This window comes from Culex pipiens, chromosome 3 (genome assembly GCF_016801865.2).
Source record: "Culex pipiens pallens isolate TS chromosome 3, TS_CPP_V2, whole genome shotgun sequence".
NCBI lineage: Eukaryota > Metazoa > Arthropoda > Insecta > Diptera > Culicidae > Culex > Culex pipiens.
In genome coordinates this window covers 184,478,734-184,500,858 of record NC_068939.1, presented here as the reverse complement: position 1 = coordinate 184,500,858, position 22,125 = coordinate 184,478,734, and the positions used below count along the sequence as shown (strand labels likewise).

Sequence of the window (22,125 nt, the reverse complement as noted above, 5' to 3'; positions counted from 1 at the left end):
GAAAAAACACCTGGTACAAGCACCATTTCTGTGCACGCAAGTGTGAGAAAAACAGCTTTTCCAACCTGCTCCGTTCCCTTGGCTTGGCTAATGGCCGGTTTCGTACACACACCGGATATGGTGCACCATTTTCCAACGAAAAAAAAAAGTAAAACGGCACGGCATTCCCGATATGAACTGGTCAAAACATGAAAAGGTGAAACGCGGTCATTTGAAAATCAAGACCAAGTCGGAAAAAACGGTAGTTGGTAGGTACTAACGAACAAAATCATTAAATATGTGTGCGGTTTGGCGGGGTGTGAATCCACTTAAAAAATCAAAAAGTGCAAGCCATATTGGAGGCAGCAACATTGTGCTTACAGAACTCAACATGAAAGAAATAAAAAAAAAAAACAAACCCATTTATGTACACTCGATAAACATTGTGGGGTGGTCTGCTTTTTGTTAAACTCGTCCTCGGAGCTTTTAATTTTGTTTGTCCTGCAGCGCGAAGCTGCTTTCATATTGAGAAAGACCCCGTTGAAGCTTTCATTCGGGGAGGAGCAGTTGAGCAGTTCTCTGGGACTTGGAACATTTATTTTTATTTCTTTTTAAATATTTTTTTGATTAAAGTTTGTAAGTACTTTCTCTATGCAATTCAAAAGTCCACTCTATTAAAAATGTAGCAATTTTTTAAATCGATCCCATCACTGCTGAATTTTACCAATTGCACAAAGTAATCATTTGAAATAGTAATTATGCAACAAGTTGCAAAATAGTAGTTTATGCAACAAGTTGCAAAAAGAAGATTTTTTCAGCACGAGTTGTACATTTATCCAACGAGGTTTACCGAGTTGGATAAATACGACGAGTGCTGAAAAAATCAAGTTTTGCAACGAGTTGCTTACAACATTTTTTGCAATTCCGAAAAACGCTTCTTTAATGGAATTTTATGTCAAACATTCATGTGTTTAGTAAATTCATCGTTCAAAGCAAAAAAATATTGAAAAATGTTACTTTTCGGTACTAGTGTTGAAAAGTTCAACTTTTCAGCACCCATTTCAGTGCTGAAAAGTAGAACTTTTCAGCACTGTTATTGAAAGGTATTAATTTTCCATTCTGTTATTTTTGGTAGGGAAAAGTAGGCCGTTTCGTTTCTCCAGAAGGACAGGAAAAGTTGACAGTTTCACAGTGGAATTGCAAAATAGTAGTTTATGCAACAAGTTGCAAAAAGAGGATTTTTTCAGCACGAGTCGTACATTTATCCAACGAGGTTCACCGAGTTGGATAAAAACGACGAGTGCTGAAAAAATCAAGTTTTGCAACGAGTTTCATACAACATTTTTTGCAATTTCAAAAAACACCCATTGAGTGAAATTTTAAGTCGAATTTTCAGGTATTTTGTCAATAAACCGTTTAAATCAAAAAAATGTTGAAAAGTATTACTTTTCGAAACAAGTGCTGAAAAGTTCAACTTTTCAGCACTCATTTCAGTGCTGAAAAGTAGAACTTTTCAGCATTTATTTTGAAAAGTGTTGCTATTCGATTCTGTTATTTTTGGTACAGAAAAGTAGGCTATTTCATCGTTCAAGAATGACAGGAAAAGTAAGTAGTTTCACGACGGAATTGCAAAAAAGTAGTTTAGGCAACAAGTTGCAAAAAGAAGATTTTTTCAGCACGAGTCAAACATTTATCCAACGAGGTTTACAGAGTTGGATAAATACAAGCTTACAAAATTTTGTGCAATTCCGAAAAACGCTTTTTAATGGAATTTTAAGTCAAACATTCTTGTGTTAATTGAATTCACCGTTCAAATCTAAAAAATATTGAAAAACGTTACTTTTCGATACAGATGTGAAAAAAATTAACTTTTCAGCACCCATTTCAGTGCTGAAAAGTAGAACTCTGGAGTATTTTTTGAAAAGGTCCTATAAACATATGAAAGACAAAAGCTTATAGGTTCTTTAAAAAAAACTCTAGAACTTTTCAGCACTGATAATAAAAAGTATTAATTTTCCATTCTGTTATTATTCGTAGAGAAAAGTAGGCCATTTCGTCGTTCAAGAATGACAGGAGAAGTAAGTAATTTCACGACGGAATTATAGAAAGATATTTTCAGCATGAGTCGGACGAATTTTTTTTCAAAAAGACATCGCAGAATCCTGTTCATATTCAATATTTCAGAATATGTTACGTAAAACAATCTAAGACAAAGTATCAGCTGTTGGATCCGAGAGCTTCAAAAATCGTCATTCTTTGGACCACAAAAATACTGGTCTTATAATTTTGGCCAAGGAACTCCCACGCCAAATTTGAGCCAAATCGGGGCACTTTTTTATTTTAATTCTGCCAGTTTAACGTTAAAATCGATGTTATTTTTTAAATGAAAATTGTCACTCAAATATCTCGGAAATGGTTGAACGGATTTACGCCGGATTTGTTCCATTCAGTTCGGTTTTAGTTCCCATAAGTACCAAATCATTATGTTTGGTAAAGTGCCTTAAAAGATAAATACAAAATTCTTTAAGTAGATGAAAAAATTGTTGATTTTTACAAAACATTAAAAGTTCCGTAAATATAAAATAACTTTTCCTTTTTTGATAGGATTTATTTTACATATATTCAGGCGCAATTAAATACAATATTTTAGAATTTATTTTGATAGGAAGGCATCAATCACTGAGGTGGTTTAAACAATGGTTTTGGATAAAAAGTAAGGATCGAAAATCACGCTACAAAACAGTTAATTTCGGGGGAAAATCACAAATTTGCACCGATTCCGCTGATTTTTTTTATCAGGGCCATGATTTGACATTCAAAGATGCCCAAAATTATGATTAAAAAAAATATATAAACTTGCTAACAGATGTTTGACCAAGAAACAGAGTTCGGAAACTCACTCACGAGTTACTCTACCATGAGGAAAAACTAAGTTACCTGCGAGTAAATTACTCAACACTCTCGGTGAGTGTGAGGGCCTTCCTCATTTACTCACAAAGAGGGCTTTGAGCGCTCATGAGGGCTATTTAAGAAAACAAATTTCGAGTTGTCAACTCTACATTGGTAAATTTCATGCTCACTCAACAGCGGAAAAGTAGTCCTGATGGTAGAGGTGCAGTGCTTTCAAATAGAAGTTTTTTTTTTCGTTTCGGTTCAAATCCTGATTTTTATCTGTTTTTTTTTTCAGCTAGTTTTGTCAAACCGACGGATAGGTTGGAGGTTGTTTAGACGGAGGATGCCTCTGCGGGTGGATTTTAACAGCTTTACCAGCAGTGGATGGACGTGTTGCTGAGGTAAGTGGCCATTCCTGGTCGTCGAGAATCGGGACATCCCGAAGAAGTTGCAGTAGCCGCCGGTGGCTTTGGCTTGGAGGTTCACTGAAAATTTAAAAAAAGCCGATCCAGTGCTTTGGACAGCTTTAGGCTAGGGCCACCGGCGGCCGCTGAGGCTCCACTGGCGTGTCCTGGTTCTTAGGCAAGACATATTGGTAGAACTGACAGCGACCGGGAATGGCCACAGTTGCACAGCTGTCGAAGGGAGTGACCATTACCCACAACAACACGGCCATCTTCTTTTGGTATGGCTGCCAACATCCACCCGCAAAAGCCCCCGTCTGCGGCCTCCGATTTATCCCGCGGTAGGTCAATCCACAACAGATTTCGACCGGTCGCCCATCTTAAAATTATAAAAATAATTGCCCATCCGCCAGCCACTGGACTTCGACAATCCAAGGTTTCTTTTGCAGCAATGATAAAAAATATACCAGACAGAAAACAAAAATATAAAAAAATATATTTATGCCTAATTAATACCAACACAGAACCTTCGGATTTATAGACATTGACGCTACCTCGAATGTACAACCGATTGATAAAGACGTTTGATTTTGGATTGATATGTTCATTGATTCTATAAATAACAAACTGTTGGAAACGGCCTACTCACGCCCTCATTTTACTCAAATATGAGTAAATTTACTCAGCCCTCACACTCACGGTGAGTATCGAGAGTGTTTTCTGTGAGGAAGCCTACTCGATTTGTGAGTGTGAGTGGTTTTCCGAACTCTGCCAAGAAACGTAATTTTTCGTCATCCAAAACATATCCAAAAGATATTTTTCTTAAGTTATTAATTTATGTAATTAATTTTTGTGAGATAAAAGTGATATTACAACGGATATTTAAAAAAAAATCTAATCTGATCTGATCTGAATTTTTCAAAAAATTGGTGCAAAATGGCCTGTTTGGTCATACAGAAAATACTTACACAGTTTCACAAAAAATACAAACATAAAATTTAAAAAAAAAATGCTAATTTCATCGAGATTTTTTTTTTCAGTCGCAAAGTGAAAATGGCAACTCGGCAAGTGCTGTGTCCGTGTGTGTTGTGCAACTCTTAGCTTTAAACTTTTTTCGAACCCGTTATTTCTCATTACAGAAAGTTTGCAGTGCAGCGCGCAAGTGGGGGAGATTAGTTTCTTTGTTTATTTTGTTGCAGCTTGCTCGCGACGACGACGACGAGTTTAAAGCAATTTACATTAGTTTGCCTTAAAGTTTTATGCTTCTTTTGGGAAGATTTTCGCTAAAGTGGTAGGTAGCAATTCTGCAGCGAAAGTTATCAAGCTGATGGTAATGCCGATGGGGTAGGTGATCCAGACCAGCTTCAAATCCTCAGTCTTTATCGAGTTAGTTGAATCGGATAAGGTGTTTGCCGCAGTTTTAGTTGTGAAATTTTTGTGGGTTGCTTCGTAATGATTGATCAATCCTCCTGCCGCAAACTGAAGGCTGTATTTGCAGATTTTTTCGTACAGAGGTGACTCGTATCGTACGACAGCCAGCTGCGGGAAGATGTGCGTAGTCAGCTTTGAGATTCGATAGCAACTGGGCATTTCGATAGTGATAACTACCGTGTGCGGCATTGATGCGCAGAGGCCATGGGCAGCAGCTAGTTCGTTAAAGTCGGAATCTTCTGGAATGCTATCCATGTCCAGAACATCGGTAATGTTACATATTCTGTAACGAAAGAGATCGTTATAGGCGACTTTTTCAATGCCTTCGACGAAGCAGCAAGATTCGTAGATAAGCTCATCCGTATCCAGTTCTGGGTAGTATCGAATACTCAATAGGAATGAAATCACCAACGATTGGTAGCAGGAAACGAGGATCAAACTTCCGATCATGAAGCAACCTATGAGTAGTTGGGCTAAGGCACGTTCACTGTGAACGGGAGATCCTTCCAGAGCATTACTGAGAAGGTTTTTTACTTGTTTGCTATAGTTTGCAAGAGAGACATTAGTCGACAGAAGCACCAGAATGGCTCCAAGTAGCACCACAATGCCGCCAAAGCTGACCCAAGTGAACCAATCAAACGGATCGTACAGCACGCTGAACAACGGCTTCCGCTTACTTTTGGGAACCAGTAGAACGTAGTAGTTGGATCTTTGCATGTCCACGTAGTTGATGTGATCGTTGAAGCCTTCCAGAAACTCTTCAATCAAGTCAGGAACCATCAGGTGCGTGTAGTCCGAGTCCGTGGTGAAGGTGGCGTTGACGCGATCGAGTACCGTTTCAAGAAAGTAATGATCCTTACTTTCTGAAAGGTTTGCTGCGATCAGCAGTCCGTGCAGATCTCGCTCTGCAGCGTCAAATGGATTGGTATCGAGCCTTTGAAGGTAGTGAAAAGTTCTGTTATACGGTTGATAGTACCGGTACGGTGTTTGCGGATCGTCGTAGACCAGATAAATCACACGAGGGATTTGCTGGCGACCGCTGAAGGCATTCGCCACGGTTCGCATGTTGGCCAGGTTGGTGACCACGATCGTTCTGGTCAGCGTTCGGTCCCGAATTTCAAAGCCCAGGTACGGCCAGGGATCGCTCAGCACTACTATGCACACCGAACGCGAGCGTGAAATTCGCTGAACAGTTTGGGCAACGGTGATGACAACAGATGGGAATGGGGTTATTCTGAGCAGCGTTGAAGCAATTGTAACCATATCTTCACCGTCGGAGGATTTGAGTGAAATGTATAAAGTTTTCTGCTCGGAACACACAAGGGTTTTCAAGTATATTACATGATTTGCTATTGAGTGAAGCTCATCCGAGGTCAAGGCTAAACCTTTGGAGGTTGAAATGATTACTAGCAGTAGGACAGTGTTCATTGTTGAACGCTCAACTGTAGACTAAAGTGTAACTTGAAGTTTGCTAAATCAACATATTCCTAATGAAATGCAACACCTGATAGCATTTCAATCTAAATAATGGCCATCATTTAGATGTAACCACGTGATGCAAGAAGGGAGAATCATTCGGCGATGGGAATTTACACTGAATTTTCAATTTTCAACCCCAAACACCACTCAAGCGAAGCGCAAATTTAAAGTCATCGTCGTGGAATGAGTTGCTGATCCTGGTGGTCTTCACCACCGCTCAGAAATCGATTTCTGTGTGGCGAAGCGAGTAAGGGAGACTCACATTCGCACATTAGCATGCATAAATATATCGAACAGACGTCGTCCCGGTCGTCGTCTTCATCGTTGAAAGGATGGATGGATGGGTGGTGACACCGCAAGAAGTATAGCAGCGCAAACTGTAACCAACCGAGAAACCCCAACCAGTTGCTGATAGTGTTGTGTCGATTCGATGGATGTCGTCGTGCTCGTCTGTTTGTCTGGGAAAATGTCATTCATCAAAATCACAATAGACGACGATGGGCACAATGGCGATGACGATGGAGACTCCGACAAACGATGAAGGACGAATCGAACGACGACTCTATTCTTCTGCAATTCGATGCTCGCTGGAGCGAATCGATCCTTGGAACTTTATTCGGCAAGCCCGCCCCAGATGGATGTAATACCTACATTCGAACTTTTCTGTAAGCAGCTCTGTCGTCGTCCTCGGTTGAGGTTCTATTTCACAGAAGAATGCTCTCTCCCCAGGTTCGCTTTCATTTGGAAGAACTTGAGCACCTTGCCGTGCATGTTTGGCAGTCCTTTTGCAACAGAGATATTTTATTTCACAAGAATGAGGTATTCCGTCGAAAATGAGACTTCATTACGAGATGTCTTGGGTGAAAACCCAAGTAACATTTTTTTCCAGGAGTTCTACAAGAGCTCTTCAAGATAGCTACAGCATAGCAGTTTGGACCGCGGTAGGATAAAATACTCTTCAAAACTTCTTCAGGAGTCTGGAAGAGTACTTGAAGAGAGTTTTATCCTACCGCGGTCCAAACTGCTATGCTGTAGCTATCTTGAAGAGCTCTTGTAGAACTCCTGGAAAAAAATGTTACTTGGGAAATAATCAGGTGGACTACCGAAAAGGGAAAACTCCTCAAAATCCGACCGAATTGACCGAATCAGAGCCCCGTTTGTCAGCTGAACAAACACCGTGAAATCCCATTCTTTTCCGGGAACTGTTGTCGTCCATCACCAAACAACCAAGATGGCAGCAGATTTTCAAATTTCAAAATTCATCATTATCCTCATCTCTCAAGAGTCCTTCTCCCGAGTTCGAGTGGGATTTCTGCGCGTTTTCTCCATTCAACGCCTCCATTCACGGCGTTTTCTTCTCCAGAATAAATCTATTCAATTGTGCCTCGTTCTCCTGCCATATTAATGGGCTCTCGCTTTTATGATTGATTGAATCTCATGAATATAGCCGCGCGCGCGAGCGCCTCCATTTTCTTCGATGTGCTTTTTTTCCTTTCCGCTCTCTCGAAGAAAAGTTGATTGAACCAGCATGTGAAGCGAGGGCGGATGGGGCGCGCCAAATTTTCCACCCGGCTCGTAAAGGAAAGATTATTTTTTCCCTCTTCACAATTGTTGGATGATCCACGCGCGAGCCTGATTCTGGGGGGCGAACACCAGCAGAAAAAAAGCTGGGGTCGCGCTATCGGCAGTCGAGGAGATAATTTTTCAATTTGTGCCAGATTTTGTTTTTTGTTTGCACGACCGAATAAGCCCCGCGGATCATCGTGAGAAAGCTTTTTCTGACTGCTGTTGCTACTGCTGGAAGGGACAGGATCTGCGCCCGGGATGATTTGGTACTAAAGTTAATTAATCTCGGGCTGTTTTTTGCTTTTTAGGCTGGGTGATGTTTTACACTTGATAGGGAAATTTAGGATCTGGGTGGGTGAAAAAATGATAAATGAATGAGGATGAATAGCACACAAAGAGTTGGGTTTTTGAGAGCATTTGAAAATTAGTTGTAATAACTCAGAATCAAAAATCTTGAAATACCTCGTTGAGTTTGAAAAATGTTATAAATTTTACTTCAAAAAGATGTTGTCGACAAGTCTTAAATAGCAGATTATATAAAAAATGAACATTTCAGAACTCAAATTAGTACCTTAATGAAATTTTCAGCACACAACAAAAAAAGTAGTAAATTTTGTGAAATTTTGTGAAATATTATGTAATATCACACACTGAAGTATGTAGAATGTAGTGTATCAGTATGAGAAATTACATGACTGAAATGTCAAGCTCATATGTGCGTTTATGCTTTCCATTCTTCATCGGTATTATAGCCGGGTAGTCCTTACTGTTAGTGTTGGGTTCGAGTTCCGTCGGTTACAATATTTTTTTTTTTTTGCAAAAATTGTATTTACATGCAGCGTCTAATATTAAGTGTCTTTTTTCACAAAGGTGATGTGCATGCGATTTTACCATCGGATTTTTTGCGGTGTTGGTCATTTTTTCACTAAAGAAAGCCATGAAAAGCAAATATTTTTGAAATAGAATTCCAAAACATTTTTTTTTTCATTGTTCATGAAAGATGCAACAAAAGGCCGAATTTAAAATTCTTGAATTTACCAAATTGTCCTTTCCTAAATCCTATTCAAAACAAAGCTTCCTTATTTGTTGTTCAATGTCAAAATGTATAAAGGAATCAACAAAACCAACAGTGGAAAAAGTAATCAAGAAATCTTTCCAGGAATTAGAAATTATAGCGAGTTTTTCCAGGTAAATCAAACATTTTCATAGTTCGCCGGACAGATGACATTCTAGGGAACAAAACGGTTCCATGAAATCATAGGAACTCCCTTCCAAAGTAGACATACTCTGAATTTTTTTTTCAAAGATTTTGTGTCAAAAAGAGTGTAATTTTAAACCTCCAACTAGGAAACAGTAAATTTTTTCTCAGTTTTTGATGAATTTCACTTTTTTACACATTATTTTAGGCAAAATTGCACAAATTATAGTGAATTTTTTTCTGTATTTTATTAATCCAGCTGAAACTTTTTTGGTGCCTTCGGTATGCCCAAAGAAGCCATTTTGCATCATTAGTTTGTCTATATAATTTTCCATACAAATTTGGCAGCTGTCCATACAAAAATGATGTACGAAAATTCAAAAATCTGTATCTTTTGAAGGAATTTTTTGATCGATTTGGTGTCTTCGGCAAAGTTGTAGGTATGGATATGGACTACACTGAAAAAAATGATACACGGTTAAAAAAACTTGGTGATTTACACTATTTTTATTTTTTTTATTTTTTGATATGTTTTAGAGGACATCAAATGCCAACTTTTCAGAAATTTCCAGGATGGGCAAAAAATCTTTGACCGAGTTATGATTTTTTGAATCAATATAATTTTTTTCAAAAAATCGAAAACCCGGTCGCAAAAATTTTTCAATTTAATTTTTTGATGTAAAATTGAATTTGCAATCAAAAAGTACTTTAGTGAAATTTTGATAAAGTGCACCGTTTTCAAGTTATAGCCATTTTATATAACTTTTTTCAAAATAGTCGCAGTTATTGATTTTTTTTAAATAGTGCTCATGTTTGCGCACTTTTGAAAAAAATAATTTTGAAAAGCTGAGAAAATTCTCTATATTTTGCTTTTTCGGACTTTATTGATACGACCCTTAGTTGCTGAGATATTGCCATGCAAAGGTTTAAAAACAAGAAAATTTATGTTTTCTAAGTCTCACCCAAACAACCCACCATTTTCTAATGTCGATATCTCAGCAACTAATGTCCGATTTACAATGTCAAAATATGAAACATTCGTGAAATTTTCCGATCTTTTCGAAAAAAATATTTTCAAAAATTTTAAATCAAGACCAAAAAAAAAAATTTTAAAAATCAAGACTAGCATATCAAAACGGCGTAATATTGAATGTTTGGTCTTTTTGAAATGTTTTTGCGACCAATATTTTAATTTTTTGAAAAAAGTTGTATTGATTCAAAAAATCATAACTCGGTCAAAGATTTTTTACCCATTCTGGAAATTTCTGAAAAGTTGGCATTTGATGTCCTCTAAAACATATAAAAAAAAGTGTTTTTTTGCAAATCAAGTTTTAGCGACAAAAAGTGAAATTAAAAATCACCAAACATTTTTTTTACCGTGTATCATTTTTTTTTCAGTGTATTCCATATCCATACCTACAACTTTGCCGAAAACACCAAATCGATCAAAAAATGCCTTCAAAAGATACAGATTTTTGAATTTTCACACATCATTTTTGTATGGACAGCTGCCAAATTTGTATGGAAAATTATATGGACAAACTAATGATGCAAAATGGCTTCTTTGGGCATACCAAAGGCATCAAAAAAGTTTCAGCCGGATTAAAAAATACAAAAATTAAAAATAAAGAAAAATGACCGATTCCGTAGAGAACTGTTCAGATCCTAATCTCAAATTACACTTTTTTTTTATACAAAATCTCTTTCTAAATTTAATAATACCATCATTTTTTCAGGGTACATACAAAATTGTTTTGGTTTTGAGTGGATTTGCTTACGTTGGATTACTATTTGAGTGCTTTCAATAATATTTTTCAATAATAAGAGTGCACTTATGAATGATGTTATGAATAGTTATCATCAATAGATATCCAGGTTCTGTCTTCAGAGTTCAGCAACTCGTCAGATTGAAACAACGTGGTTTCGTATTGTAACAAATTTGCTGAAGCTTTAAACAGTTGTAACTAATTTAGAAATAATTTTCAAACTGATAATACTAAAAATTTCAGAAGCACAAGAAAATACACCTACATCAGCAAATATCAGAAATTTGCTGAATCCAACTTGTCACACTCTGGAAGTATTTACCTCCATTCAAAACGATGCATTTCTGGAGCAAACTTTGACGGAGATACTGAAAAGTGCTCCAGTGGGAGTACGAGTATTTACGGATACTCAGCAATATTGTGAAATATCGGAGCAGTTGGACGCATGTGCCGTGTTACTTTTGGACCATTTGCCTCAAAGCAGAGAAATCAGGCAATCCAAATCAAAAATCCACACAATCGCAATAACAAATAGTGAATTGTTTTCTAGTCTGTTTGAAGTGTTAACTGATTCAAATATTTACAACGTGATATACTTTGTGTACAATAGTGAGCAAATGCTTCGATGGCGTTTTTATAACCTTTTTCAAAGACGCCCGCAGGCCAGCATTGAACGCTTCACCTTAGGGATTTACATGCTGATGAGCATAGTCCTGGTTTCAGCGTATCAATCGTTGGTGATTTCATTTCTGCTTAGTACACGTTTTCACCCAGAATTGGATTCACTCCGGCTGGTCAACGAATCATGCACATGGAGTCATGATGCTGGAAATTTAGAACTTCGTGAAGCTGGCTTTCTCCACTACGGCGAATGTGACGCTGTTGCTATGGATGAAATGAGTTTGAATGACCAAGTCAAATCAATGTTTGAACAAAAGTGCTGTGTCGAAATACCGGAAAACGAGTGCGAAATGTATTTTAAAGAAAATATTGTCAACGAATACTTTCGCGTTTCAAAAGTTATAACTCGTCAACTACCAGTTTTTGCTGCATTGAAAATAGACTCACCACTTTATAGTACGGTCAAGTGGTATGCCAGAGCTTTCCACGAAGCAGGTATTTATCATTACGTAGAGGAATTCAAGTATCATGATCCGACAGTCGCAAAACGCCACAAATTGGAAGCTTCATCCGTTCGCGTTCAGGATTTGTCCCTGGTTTGGGTACTATACTGCATGGGATTGACCTTGTGCATGATCTGCATATGCTGTGAGTGGGCTATACATTTGGTTGGAAAATATTAAATATTCAACTACTTCAAAAGACAAACTTTCCCAATATTAAATCTCAGTCCATTCATTTGAGTCAGTTCACCCACTTTACCTCCATTGTCAAAAGTAGCCCAAAAACCACGTAAGCAATCAATTTCACAGCCTATCGCCACCGGAAGTGAGTCTTTCCAGCATCTTCAGCAGCTAAGGGGGCGCGTAGAGTAGCTCATCTGTTACATCAACTTGATACAACAACGACAGCAAGAAATGGTGGCACATCCGCTGCTGGTGCTGCCCCGACGTAACGAGCAAGTGATTTAAACTTTTTGATGAAATAATCCTCTTCAAAGGCGAAACACCGGCAAAATAACACAGACAGGAGGCGAGCAGAGAATTTTTATATGAAACCACCGCCAAACAGTTGGAAAGCGGATCAGGAAAAAAAAAAACGGGGATATGGTTCGGAAAAGCTGCCGGATATTGAGGGGGCACGGTGGGTTTATTCTTATACAAAAAAATGCTTTTAATTTTTTATTAAAATAATTAACCTTAAGTCCGGAATAAAATGAACAAAAAAACATTATTGTGACTAAATCTATTTTTAAACCCACCGTGTACCTCACCTAAGCCTTCCAAACGGACCTAAATTTATTTTTCAGTGTTCTCATCCTGGCAACCAGAAGCGAAACAACCAAAATCAACTCGAACTCCAACTTAGAGCGAGTAAATGTGTCTGTACACAACCTAGCTTTCAGTTCCTCTGCTGGAAAAATAAAAAAAATCGCGTAGAAATCAAAGAAAATCCACGAAATGAAGAAAAGCGTGAAAATAGACGGCACAAGTGCGACCGAAAAGATTGCGGGAGGAAAAAAAAAGTTTTCCGTCGCAAGTTTATCCACAAGCTAGAACCGTTGATTTTTTTTCTAAGCCAAAAAAATCGGAGGGTTTCATCGAGCGATTCGGAAAAATGGGCGAAACACGAATCGACGGAAGACGGGAAAAGAAAAGTTTGCCTCATTTTTATTCCCGAAAGTAGTACGATACTAGTTCATTTTGGAGCTGGAATCGATTGCAATAACGGCACTCTGCCACGATATGATACTTTTGCTGTCGTTTCCGGAGGTAATCTCTGTGTGTGTGCGTGTGAATTTGAACTTTTGGAAGATTTTTAGGTTCTGTTCAATCTGTGCTATTCATGTTACCTAATTTACTTTTTAAGGTTGTTGTTTTGTTCGAAACTGTGTCTCTTATTTGCAAAATTTATCAATAGCTCAATGCATGCTTCTCAAATTGCAAGATTTTTAGATTTTTAAACAAGCATTATAAAAAAAAATTGTAGAGAATATATTTTTTAAATATTTTTTTTAGAGATTAGCGAGGTTGAACAATATTCGATTTTTTTTTAAAAAAGGGCTTTTTATTAAAATGTGGCTCTAAAAATGGCTTAAACTAAAAAAAAACGTTTTTTTTAAATCACAAAATTCCAAAATTCAATTTAACCTTTTTCGGGTAATTTTTGATATTCTTCAAAAACTACTATTTTTTCTAAAAATAGTAACTTGGCGAACAACAAAAACGTCCATCAGGACCTATATTTTAAAAGTTGGTACTTTTTGTGGGTCTCGTGGCGCAGGGGTAGCGGCTTCGGCTGCCGATCCCGATGATGCTATGAGACGCGGGTTCGATTCCCGCCTTATCCACTGAGCTTCTATCAGATGGTGAAGTAAAACGTCGGTCCCGGTTTCTCCTGTCTCGTCAGAGGCGCTGGAGCAGAAATCCCACGTTAGAGGAAGGCCATGCCCCGGGGGGCGTAGTGGCAATAGTTTCGTTTTAGTTTCGTTTACTTTTTGTTCATTCAAACATATAAAAAATTAAATGGGTAAAGTTCGCCAAATCGTTTGTTTTGTTAGGATTTTTTAATTAAAAAAAATGGTATTTCTTCCTGTATCTATTTTTCCAAATAGTCCTAATCATAACCTACAACTTTGCCCAAAATATCTAAATTTCATTTGAATTAAAGCAATAAAAAAACTTCAAAACAAACTGTAATATACAAAACTTTGCACGCCAAGCACAGATCCATCCGGTCACCGAAATGGGACACTTGAACTGTCACCGGGAACGGCACCTGGGAGAATTCCATCCATAAAAATCAGGTCGACAGCATTTGCATAACGGATTACACGGAACCCGAGTCCCCGGGTTCGTTTCCGGAGTGATGCTTTTCCGCCTGTCTCTCTTTTTACAACGTCAACAATAATCTCATTTCCTTCCTGAAAACAACCGCCCCCACCACCCACTCGCCCAAAGTGGGATCATAGGCGTTGTTGTCCTTTCCCTTTGTTTGATGGAAATATTCATATTTCATTACTTCGAAATTGACCATAACGAAAAAGAGCTCTCCAGTGCGCCATATCACCATTACTCCCATCATCATCAACATCAATGCGGGTACAGTCAGTATTGTTTATTACTTTCGGTGAATGGAAAAGTTCGAAACAATAGTATTTGTTGGCAAATTTACCACAAAACGTTTTTCTTTTTCATTGAAAAGTTGAGCAATCAGTTCACATCGATGCATGAATAATATAATTTCAAATTTATTTGTAAATTGAAAACAATAGAAACATAATAAACAAAACAAAAAATACATATCCCAGGTATTCTCTTGCTGTTACTTTTCGTTGTTTATATGAAAATTAAAACAAACACCCTGCCATATTTGCATAGTCAGCCACACATTCATGCCCAGGTTCGCAGGAAAAATTCCACTCAAAAAAGTAGCAAAAAAAAAAACTTCACAACACCAACATAATAAACACGGGCCATGGTGAAGCCTCGACAACCACTTTTCCAGCCCGCTGAACCGCTTTTCTTGGGTCGCATAAAAATGCAGTGCAACGTTGTGATAAATTGTTTTCTCTCTCACTTTTGCACACATACAGCTTCCCTCTTACGAAATTCTGGAGCCTTGTTTTTCATTTTTTGTTGTTGTTATTTTGTGTCGTCCACACTGTGCATCTCACTCGCATCCAAAGAGGGAGGGAGAAGTGTAGGGAAGTCGCGGAAGCTTGTTTGCAATAAAAATGATTTTTTTATTGTACCCACTGCCGTCAAAAACTGTAAAAACAAAACCCGAGTGCCGTGTGCGGCCACAGTCCACGGCGGCGTGACATTTCCGGATTGCCCAGGGCAGGGCAGGAATGAAAGGACGGACATGCATGCGTCTGACAAATAAAGTTTTTTTCCAGTGATTTGAAATTGCATGTTAGAAGACTGGTCGTAGAGCCGCTTTCTGATTCTAGATATTGTATTTGATTGAAAAGCAAGTGAAAAAATTTAAATCAATTTTAACAGTTTATTGATAATTGCAATACAAATTTTAAAACAATATGTTTGTTAATGTAATAAATTTGAAAGCTAGAATAAATTTGGTAGAATAAAAAATATATCACAAGCAAATCTAAAAAAAAATTAAGGGACCTAAAAACAAAATTATCATTTTTTTGCTTTTTGGGTTTTTTTAATACCCCTGACTCAAGGCGGTTTAAAAATTACCCAAAAAGCAAAAATTGAAAAATTTGTTAATAGGACCTTTATAGACAAAAACTTTAGAAATCTGCTTTTACGGCAATTTAGCTCTACTAGTATTTTCCAATAATTTAATGCTTGAGTTGGCTTGATTACAGAGAATTGCAAGAAATTAGTTATTTAAAAAAAACGATAAACTTAACGTAAAATACTCAAAAAAATATGTTTTTTAAAGTTTTTTCGATTTCAATTACAATTTCCATTATTTTCAAATATGGAAGCATTTTTTGGAAAAAATATGCATTTTGAAAAAAAAAGATAATCTAAGAAATTATGATGGTAACACCGACCAATACAATTTCTTAGCATTTCCATATTCCATAGCAATTCGTGTAATTCCTAAGTTGTATGCGAGAGTGACGAACCGCCCCAATTTTTCATACAAACTTGGGAGAAAATCATTCTATGCAATCAACTGAGAACCATTTAAAATGCATTCCACTGAGTTTATAAACATTTTTAACACGTTCAAGTTTGTTTTAACAAATTTATTTTCAATTTAAGTGAATTTTCGATGTACATTAATTCTGAACTATATGGTGTCTTCAGCAAACTTGTACGTTATGGTTAGGCATTTTACAGATAAAATAGGTACACGGAAAATTTTAAGCTCAATTCAATGTCCCAAAAAACTTTTTTTCAAAATAGTTTTTTATGTATTTTGGGAGACTAAAAATTTCATTTTTTTCGCTGGAATTAAGGTAAACTTGAATTTTTGAAAACAATTATGGACCATCTATGAACCACGAGGACACTTTTTATAATCTCTACCCAACTGTCCGTACAAAATAAAACATTTTTGTATGTAGCATGGACAATCATTTAACCCCCCTCCCTCTTCTAAACTGTTCACGTATGAGGTTTATGGATGGTCCCTTATGATTTTTGGAATATATTGAACCCCAAAGACAAAATAAAAATCTGTCAAAAATATGTTTTTAATGAAGTGTTTTGTTTAAAAGTTATTGTCATTTTCTAAAAATGTCCATAAGAAGAAAATTTCCTTCAAAAAATATGTTTGAAATCCTGAGAAAATTTCCTAAAGTGTTTTTTTACTTCGTAGATTAAATTTCTAAAGTTTCAATTTTGTGAAAAGTTAGCTTTTCGCAGTGTCCCCTAATAAGCCTTCAAAAAAATAATTAAAAAAAATCTCAAAATATACGAAATTCTTAAGAATTACTCAAAAGCAACACAACATGGATTTGTAAACAAACAGTGGGCTCTATGTTCGGAAATCCGCATTGGCTCAATCACGTTAAAAAATAAAGTCGCAATTTTGAATATTTTTACATTCTTGGAATCTTGGACCGAGCCACGTAGCCCAGTGGTAACGCTTCCGCCTCGTAAGCGGTAGATCGAGGTTCAAATCCCGGCTCGGACCAACACAACTGGTGATCTTTTCCCTTCTGGAATCGATTGCTTAGTAAAGGGAAGGTAGTGTATCGTCACAAACTGGACCTTATCACGACACCTTAGGGAGGCGACCTATGGAATGTTAATATTAACCTTAACATGTTAACATTAAGTTGAAAACGAAATTGCCACTGAATCCGCTTTGTAAATGCCGGCCCCGATACTCTTCAAGGGTGTTCCCCTCAGGAACTGGGAAAGATTTACTTTACTTTTGCAATCTTGGATAAAGGCAGTGACAGAATTTGAGAATGTTGGAGTTGGTACTGAAATTTTTGAACAGTATATCTTGAATACGGAAAAAACGGAATCGACGTAACACCTTATAATGTGGCCCTCTTAAACCTTGCGGTTTCGTCAACGGATCCACAGGCGTGTATCGTTCTTTTTGCGACCGGACTCCGCCTCCCGGGTCTCCTAAGTGTGAAGGTATGGGCACGGGGAGAGGGCACCGAATACCTATATTTACACTTAGATCGGGATTCGAACCGGCGACCTCTGGATTGTGAGTCCAGTGCGCGGTCCGATTGATCCACACAGGCAGACGTATATCTTGAATAACATTTGAGGAATCTGATTTTAACGGTACGTACTATTCAAATTCAATCCGAAGATCAGATTTTCACGAAAAATAATAAAAGCTTTTCTTCTCAAACAAACAGAACTGTTTGGATTTTTTTCCATTTTTTATATTTTGAAGTTTGATTAATTCTTTAATTAGCTACAACATAAAAAAATGTGAAAAATTTAATTCCAGTAAAAAAGATTTATTTTAGAAGGTTGAAAAAGTGCCACCACAAAATTTGTGACCATAGCGACAGTGTGAGATAAATAAATGTTAAATTCAGTGTTCCTAAATGTCCTCATCGCACATTATTTGTTAATTTTAGTCAGTGTACCACTAGCTTTTGGTGGATTTTATGACGTTCTTCGTAGAAAAGTCAGCTAACAAGAAACGTTAAGCTATGTATGGTTTTGTAATAAGTCCTCGACTATGTGTTTCTAACAATAAATTATTAATTAATAGTTCCTCGTGAAGAAGGCGCCAATCAGCGCAGAAAAGTCTCAGCATAAACAGCGTTTCACTTTGCCCAGACTGAGTAGCCGATCAAACTCAAAAAACAATTTTTTTAATTGTTAAAACATTATTCAAATTTAAAGTAAAGTCCAAAAAAGCAAGGATGAGGATGTGACAGACGTTGATGAGCTATACAGTTAAAAAATTGTGTGGTAAACAAAGTGGTATAACTACACATTTTCAGAGGTGAAATGACCATTTTTTGACATAAAAGATTTAATATTACCATGATTTTTTTTGCTGTGTAGAATTCCACTTAGACACTAAAGTTCGTATCAAACAATATTTGATTACAACAACAATGGCTGTAATCTTGTGTTAAGTATTTTGTAAAGGTTTTCCTCACTTATAAAAAAACAGGTTGAAATTTGAAGGTGAATTTTGGTACTTGCACCGTGCCTTAGTTGAAAAAGATTGACCAACATTTTCTCTTTACATTCTTAAATACTATAGAAGCACTTGCTGGAATCATTTTGCATTGGTGCGTTTTTATTTATTTTTCCAAATTTCTTGAAGAGAGCTCTCCATACCACTTTTCTTTAAAAAAAAAGACAATTTGGTGTTTTGAAAAAAATAATCAAAATACACACACACAAATTGCACATGATTTTGAAAAACTTTAAGCGTATGCTTCCCATACATTGAAAATATGAAAACACTTGTTTCGTTTATAGCTTGTGTTAACACTTAAAACACTTATAATTAGGTGATGTATGGTAATGTTTCAACAACAACTTTCAAATCACCACTTATTGACGACCAAACACCTTTCTAGAACATTTAAATTTTCCACAATTAAATCCATCACAACCTCGACAGCATCCCTTGACGATCACCATATCTTCGAGTCGATTACAAATCCCAAGGTCGTGTCACAACACAAGCCCTTGAGACTCCCGCCGCGATGCCACCAGTCACTACAACTGGGTCATCCCTCTCCTCCTCTTCCTGTCGGCCACCCAAGGACTAACCTTTTTCAACATATCCTCCAGAGACTCCATGTCGAGATTGCAGTACTGGTTGTTGTTCAGCATCGGGTTCGAGCAGTAGTACCGCTTGGACTTGAGCAGTTGCTGCTGCTGCTGAGACTTCTTCTCGAGCTGCAGCGTCGCGGCGTGATGCTGGGGACTGGCCGGGGGCAGGTGGAAGGGGTGGTTCTGGTTTTGGTTGTTGGGGTGGTGCTGGTGCTGGAGGTACAACTTCCGGCGACCAGCGACCGGCGTGCTGCGGGCGGAATTGTTCAGGTGATCCACCAGCAGCGAGTGACCTCCTTTCGGTGGGGGCGTCTCCAGCAACAGCAGTATCGTCGACAGGTCCATTTTATAGTGGCGGCGGCAAGTATTGGCGAAGCGGCAGCAAAACTAAAACTCTCCAAGCGAAGCAATTGGCGGCAACGGTTAAGCTAGACATTAAGCCCCACACGAACTTATTGTTGTGTACTGATTTTTTTTGTTTTCTTCGGCAATTGGTTTGAGCCTTTTTTCGCTCGATTTATGTTTGCAACTTTTGTTTGGATCACACTTTGCACTTTGGGACGACTCAATTGAAATTTAATTTCTCAAACGCACCACCACTTTTTCTTCTTCTCTTCCCAACTGGGGTCACAAAAAGCTCCAGCAAAATTTTCCAAACCGAACCCACGAAGCAAAGCGCAGCGGAAACGGAATGTTGCCAATGAGAAGCCAAAGCAGGAACAAAAAATAACAACACTTTTCACTTTTCTCTTTTGTGCGGCGACGGCGATGTGATGCAATCTGTCTCCGTGTTCAAAAAGCCAAAAAAGCAAACCGAAAAAAGCAGGCGTTGAGCAGAAAAAATGACACTGTCTTCTTCCTCAGAGCTTTTCGGTATTTTCAATTTTCCTTTTTCTCTTCCTTTTCAAAACCGAAAAAAATCGGAACGGTAACTTTCCGGTGTGCGTTCCCTCCTCGGGGGGAAAATCCTTTAAGGTCCTTCCTTCCAAACTCACTGCTAGTGGGTTCCCCACGGCACGAATCCGGGGGTGCGACGACGGCGACGACCAGCAAAACTCATCCGGCACAGTCGACGGTTAGCCCATAACTGGTTCTCCAATGCTGATAGCAAGAGCTCTTCTAACGGAAAATCACCCTCGCCTCCTTGAATGCCGCCACCACCCCCAACAACAACAACAACGACACCCAAGAGCCTGGATAAAAAGGACGCTCTTTCTCTCGCGCTCCCTCTCTCACAACTCGCGACAGGACTTTTCCCCGGGAAGGGTGGAAAATGCCGTGCGAGCAAACATAAACAAAGCGATTCGCTCTCTTGAATTGTGCGCGATTTGTGAGAGAGAGTGAGAATTTGTTCTCTCTCTGAGCATTTTTAGGATAACATCGTTCTCTCGTTATCCTGCGGGCTGGCTGTGTGACGGAATGTGCGAGGGAAGTTTTTCTTTTGTTGTTGTTGAAAAAAGGAAAATTTTGCCGCCGAAGGAAATGGGTACTGGGAAATATTGCTTCTGAGCGGGATTTCATTTGGTGGTTGGATGTCGCTGAAGAAGGAGCTTATCGTGAACATGGAGGAAATTTTGGTGGAAAATTTACGTGTACGAACGATGTGGTTGATGTTGGTGGATAAAAATCAGTTTGGTAATTTCAGTTCAGTTTTTGAGGCAACTTATAAAATTTGTCAAAAGCAAAAAATGAATGGCTGTTTTTGATGATTTAAACAGAAACATCTGAGCAATAGTATTTTAATAACAACTAAAATGCCAAGCGTGTGAAAACTTGCCTTGAGAGACTTGTTTTTTAACTCAAGTGAATCTTGTTTTTAATCACTGGCTGTTGCTTACAAAATTAGCAAAACCGTAAAATTTACCACAAAAATCTAAAGCAGTAAACATGATTCAAAACAGTGGATTACTACTTCAATTATTGAAGCTTGAAAATTATAGAACATGAGAAAAGCTCGAAAAGGTTGCACCATCCAACATTATTTCAACTTTTTATAGTAATTGTTTATTTTATTATCTCATATATACTTTTGTTGAGAATAAGAAATTGTTTATGATTCTGGAGGACAATTTGTTTCAGATAAAATTTCAGATAGGTTAGGAATATGAGCTTAGAGCCAGTTGTGAACAAAATAACTTCTCGTGCGGTTCTAGAATTTACGAATTAAAAATACCAAAAATAAATTAACCCTCTACAACCTAACCCCGCCTTTAGACGGGCTTCGATCTGAAAAATCGCCAAAAAACAATTTTTCAACCAATTTTTGATCTTTAAAATGCATTGGAAAGAAGAACTCTTAAAATTTTAGAAAATTTTAGGGTTGGAAGTTTTACTTGTTTTATGTGACTTTGCCAATGTTTTCGAACATATCATTTTTTTAGGGGTCAACTTTGGCTGTGTTTTTTACTAACATTTGCTATATTTTAAGTAAAAATAAGTATGCAGTAATTTTTGTAGTGTCCCAGACTATGCCTCTACGCATTTGTTTTCAATATAAATGATAATGGTGCCATTCTTTAGCAGAAATATGAAAAACAAGTAAAAAATTGAAAAAGTGACTGTAAAAACATGAAAAAATTAGATAGGCAAAATGTAATGATAGGAGGTGTTAGAATAGGCCAAATACTACCAAAACAAACATAAACTAAACAAGATAAATGAAAATTAAAATACTAAAAATAAAACAAGAAAAACATAAAACAAGAGAAGTGAAGTTTTTCGTAGAACAAAAGTTGCTCAAAATGACCTCCTGAACACGGGAAAAATAAAAATTTTGACACCCCCTAATTGGCCGACTCTTTAACACCGCATAATCCCTACCCACCCCACATCCAACACCCAACCACCTACCATGCCCCACCCCCAACCCAAAATACCCATTCCCCCCACCTTCCCCCCCACTCCTGCAATTAACCCTTCAAATTAAAAAACCCACAAACTATCCCGCCTTACAAAATAAAAAACAAAATAAAAACCTTAAAAAAAACAAAAAAGAAAAGAAAGAAGAAAAAAATATAATACGGCACCCAAACACCCCCAACCCAACACAAAAAAAATAAAACTCCACCCAGCAAAGCTCCCACCCG

The 22,125-nt window shown here is 37.6% G+C and overlaps 1 protein-coding gene across 10 annotated transcripts in view; it reads right to left on the bottom strand.

Annotated features, from left to right (window-relative positions):
- The window catches only part of LOC120414335 (uncharacterized protein CG43867), a 309,678-nt gene that overhangs the window by 109,159 nt on the left and 178,394 nt on the right, over window positions 1-22,125 (bottom strand). The window contains exon 1 of one of the 10 annotated variants that reach the window (XM_039575483.2): window positions 19,037-19,488. The exons of the other annotated variants lie outside the window; for them this stretch is intronic. Within the exon in view, the coding sequence (XP_039431417.1) occupies window positions 19,037-19,384 (348 nt within the window). The 5' untranslated portion in view covers window positions 19,385-19,488. Of the gene's footprint in view, window positions 1-19,036; window positions 19,489-22,125 lie in introns of those variants that run through there. 10 annotated transcript variants of the gene reach the window in all.